At 36.2% G+C, this 3,822-nt stretch overlaps 1 protein-coding gene across 1 annotated transcript; it reads right to left on the bottom strand.

Annotated features, from left to right (window-relative positions):
- Nucleotides 1–544: 544 nt before the first annotated feature.
- On the bottom strand, nucleotides 545–3,507 carry LOC131611956 (uncharacterized). Its single transcript, XM_058883778.1, has one exon. The coding sequence runs from the start codon at nucleotides 3,135–3,137 to the stop codon at nucleotides 780–782; it is 2,358 nt and encodes a 785-aa protein (XP_058739761.1). The 5' UTR covers nucleotides 3,138–3,507; the 3' UTR covers nucleotides 545–779.
- Nucleotides 3,508–3,822: the final 315 nt, after the last annotated feature.

The following is a 3,822-nucleotide window of genomic DNA, read 5'->3' as shown; positions in this document are numbered from 1 at the left end:
TAGGTTCACTAAAAACTATGGTTAACTCAACTATATTATATAACCATAGCCACAGGTGTCCAAGTGTATGTAGGACTGTATAAGAGATACTTGAAACATTTTCCTTCTCTTCTAGTGTTTAAATAGGCATTAGAGACGGGGGGAAAAGATTTTTTTCAAACAACTGCTTGTGTTTTCGTATGTGTGCTACAAGTTTTATATGTTTCACACAAGGACATGCATAATCACATATGAGTATGAGATTTAGAGTATTATCTAAATTATCTAAATACTACATGTTCACTAAAAATATATTCTGTTGAAAAGATAGCCAACAGATCTAATTCACATCTAAAAAGAAAGTTTTGAGCAAATTACAAAAAAAAAGAAGTTGAAAAGTAAAAATGAACTCAGACTACTGTAAGGGTTTAACCCTTTTGCAATTGTTGAATGCAGAGAGAAATTAGACAATAAATGAAATATCTCTTGGCATAGAATTCATTAACAAACAATACAAGAGAAATTAATTGAATTCAATGATAAATGATAAACTATGAAACTAATAGAAAGATAGAAGAAGATTAAGTCTAAGACTTAATCATTACTCTACAAGAGAGTACCAAAGAGAGAGAAAGGAGAGACTTCATCAATTTTCTTCCCTGCCTTTGTTTCCAATCAATGCTCCATTTTATAGAAGGTTAAGAGAATATTTCCTTAACTCATGGATCAAGTGACACGTGTCCTTTTCTCTAACCATTTTAATGATTCACTTTGATAACATGACTTTTCTCTAATTTGAATCATAACATTACCTCCCCCATTAAAATCAACCTTGTCCTCAAGGTTGAAGCTAAGGCAATATTGAAAAATATTATGGCATATTGGTCATTTGTAGACACCACCCGAACAACCTTCCAAAACCAAGCTATTAACCATTCCATCTCATCATAGTTAGTATATGCTTTAAAAAGCAACCACACATGTGAAACAACAGGTTTTGGAGTACTCTCATGTTTTTCTAATTTATCCTTTATTATTGCATCTACTTCAAAGCATGCTACTTGAATGACAATGATGTGTGGACCAAAATAAAGTTTGAATATGCTCAAGGGAACTGGTACAAAACTCTGCATAACTTTGGAGCAACTAGAGTTAGCTTCAACAAAATAGGACAACCAAGTAATCATAGCAGCCCTAGCAGCAAGTAGAATCACATGCCCTTTATCTATATCACTCCCCATACCATGTCTAAGAACCTTTGTCTTAGGAGCAAGGCCTGCCATAAGAGCAGCAACAACATTTCCAACATTATTTTCTTCACGAAAACTAATAGTAGAATTGATAACCAGCAAGCACACAATTGCCACAAAATCTTGCCAATCTGGAGGTTGCTCGCCACCATTTGCAAGAGCAACTTCCACCACCCATGATAATGGATTCCACATAAACCCAAAAAACTTGAGAAATTTGCTCTCATTTTTCTCTTCAAACTTGTTTAGAGCAATTATTTGAAACTCGTTTTCTCCTTCAATGTGTAGATGAGGGTACCATGAAATTTTGGTATTTTGAAAGATGTCCAAGTCCCTGTGCTTATAGCTTGAATAAGCATTGTGATTACCACTAGAATCATCAAAACTATGTTGAAGTGCCATGGCCTCACAATTCAAAATCCTATTAATAATGCAATTATACACAACATCCCCATTAAACCTAGGAAAAGGATTGAAACTCAGTAGTTTAACTTCACCAATTCTTTCAACAACCAGAAGTGGCAACAAACTCCAACCCTTAAGTTTGGATTGGTCATGAGATGAGTGAAATACTAGTAAGAGCTCAATGTGGCAGCAATAAAAAAGACTCACACAATCATGACAGTTCACGGTACGATGCAGAATCATACCACCAGAATTACAAGCAAATCTAACAAATAAATCAGTTGAGAGGGAGAGTGATCCAACAATAGAAATTAAACCAAACTCAAGGCCAAGTCCACTAGATGGAAAACCAGTACTACAAGCATGATAATTATGAAACAAATTATTACTTGCAGAAGAAACCTGGGAGTCCGTATCAATTTGTCCAATAATTTTCATCATACTCAACAAACTTATAGAAGTGTCAAAAGAGAAATCAACTGTGAGGGACATTTTGACAAACAGATAGTGGGCATCAATTGAGGACACAATGTTGGTATAAGCATATGATGAACATTTCAGCATATACACACCAGGAATACGACTACCAAATGTGGGTGTAATGTGAGATTGAGTTCTAAATAAATTCGTCTGTTCAAATTGCAAATAGTGAGGAATGTTGTTTACCTTGGATGAAGGTGGGGATTTAAGTGTTATTGGGTAAACTGAGTGATGTGGCCATGGTGGGGCGAGCGGTGGCGGCGGAATGGACACAAAGTCCGGTGGATCTGATAGATGATTAGAAGGATTGAAAACCCCTTGGTAAATTACAACTGGAGAGTTGTTTTGCTTTCTATCCATATCGAGCGGTGTCACCTTTGTGCTATAACAATCACGTTCAACATCGGAATTGACGACTAGATGCTCAGAAATGAACGAGTCTGCAAAAGTAATGTTGACATCGAGTTTGCTACCAACACATGATTCCGGCGTCTTTCTTAGCTTCTGTGTTGTTTCCTCGGGTAGATCTACTATTCCACCGTTGAAATCAATTGAAGGAGAAACTGATGTCATGATTACATTCTTCACCTGGACAGATTCATCGGTGACTGAATGTTCATCAATTCCTTCCACGGACAGAAGAATTTCATCTGAAGTCGGAACCGCATCGCCCGATGATTTGGTAGCTTCCATCTCCTCTTGCAACAACTTGAGAATTCTTGCACACGACTCTCGGATTTTGCGTGCAGTTTCAGCCATACGCGAATTGTGTTCTCGATTTGATTCAGCCATTGAAGATATGAAGTGAGATGAACATGACTGTGTCGGAGCTTTTTCAATTGAGTTCTGAACACCATGGGAAGAGCTTCCTGAGTAGTATTTACGTCGCAGGTCAAATTTGGCTTCAATTCGGTCCCATGTGGTATATCCTGGACCGTCTAGATACGCCAATTTCGCCCATTCAGCGTTATACTCGGCTTCCATTTTTTCCCAATGAATTCCTACTGAAGTAGCCCATGCCATGGTGACAATGAAAGCACCAATGTAAGGGTTTAACCCTTTTGCAATTGTTGAATGCAGAGAGAAATTAGACAATGAATGAAATATCTCTTGGCATAGAATTCATTAACAAACAATACAAGAGAAATTAATTGAATTCAATGATAAATGATAAACTATGAAACTAATAGAAAGATAGAAGAAGATTAAGTCTAAGACTTAATCATTACTCTACAAGAGAGTACCAAAGAGAGAGAGAGGAGAGACTTCATCAATTTTCTTCCCTGCCTTTGTTTCCAATTAATGCTCCATTTTATAGAAGGTTAAGAGAATATTTCCTTAACTCATGGATCAAGTGACACGTGTCCTTTTCTCTAACCATTTTAATGATTCACTTTGATAACATGACTTTTCTCTAATTTGAATCATAACAACTACTTTCTCTGCATTATGTTGAAAACTAACATAATAGTAATAAATAGAAAATTAAAATACCTTCATCCAATCCAAACACTTCGATCCAAAAAAATAGTCCAACTAAGATAAGGAAAACATAATTCAGAAATCAATAGTCATTACAACACTTTAATAATCTAACATAAACTATGAGTTTGCTACATAGGAGATTAATGTGGATGAGGACGAGGCAAAACCAAGCTCTTCATATGATCATCGGCCTGCCAAATTTGGGTGTCAAGAACTTGAATAT

This window comes from Vicia villosa, linkage group LG6 (genome assembly GCF_029867415.1).
Source record: "Vicia villosa cultivar HV-30 ecotype Madison, WI linkage group LG6, Vvil1.0, whole genome shotgun sequence".
In the NCBI taxonomy this organism is placed as follows: Eukaryota; Viridiplantae; Streptophyta; class Magnoliopsida; order Fabales; family Fabaceae; genus Vicia; species Vicia villosa.
This window is presented reverse-complemented; position numbering and strand designations above follow the sequence as displayed.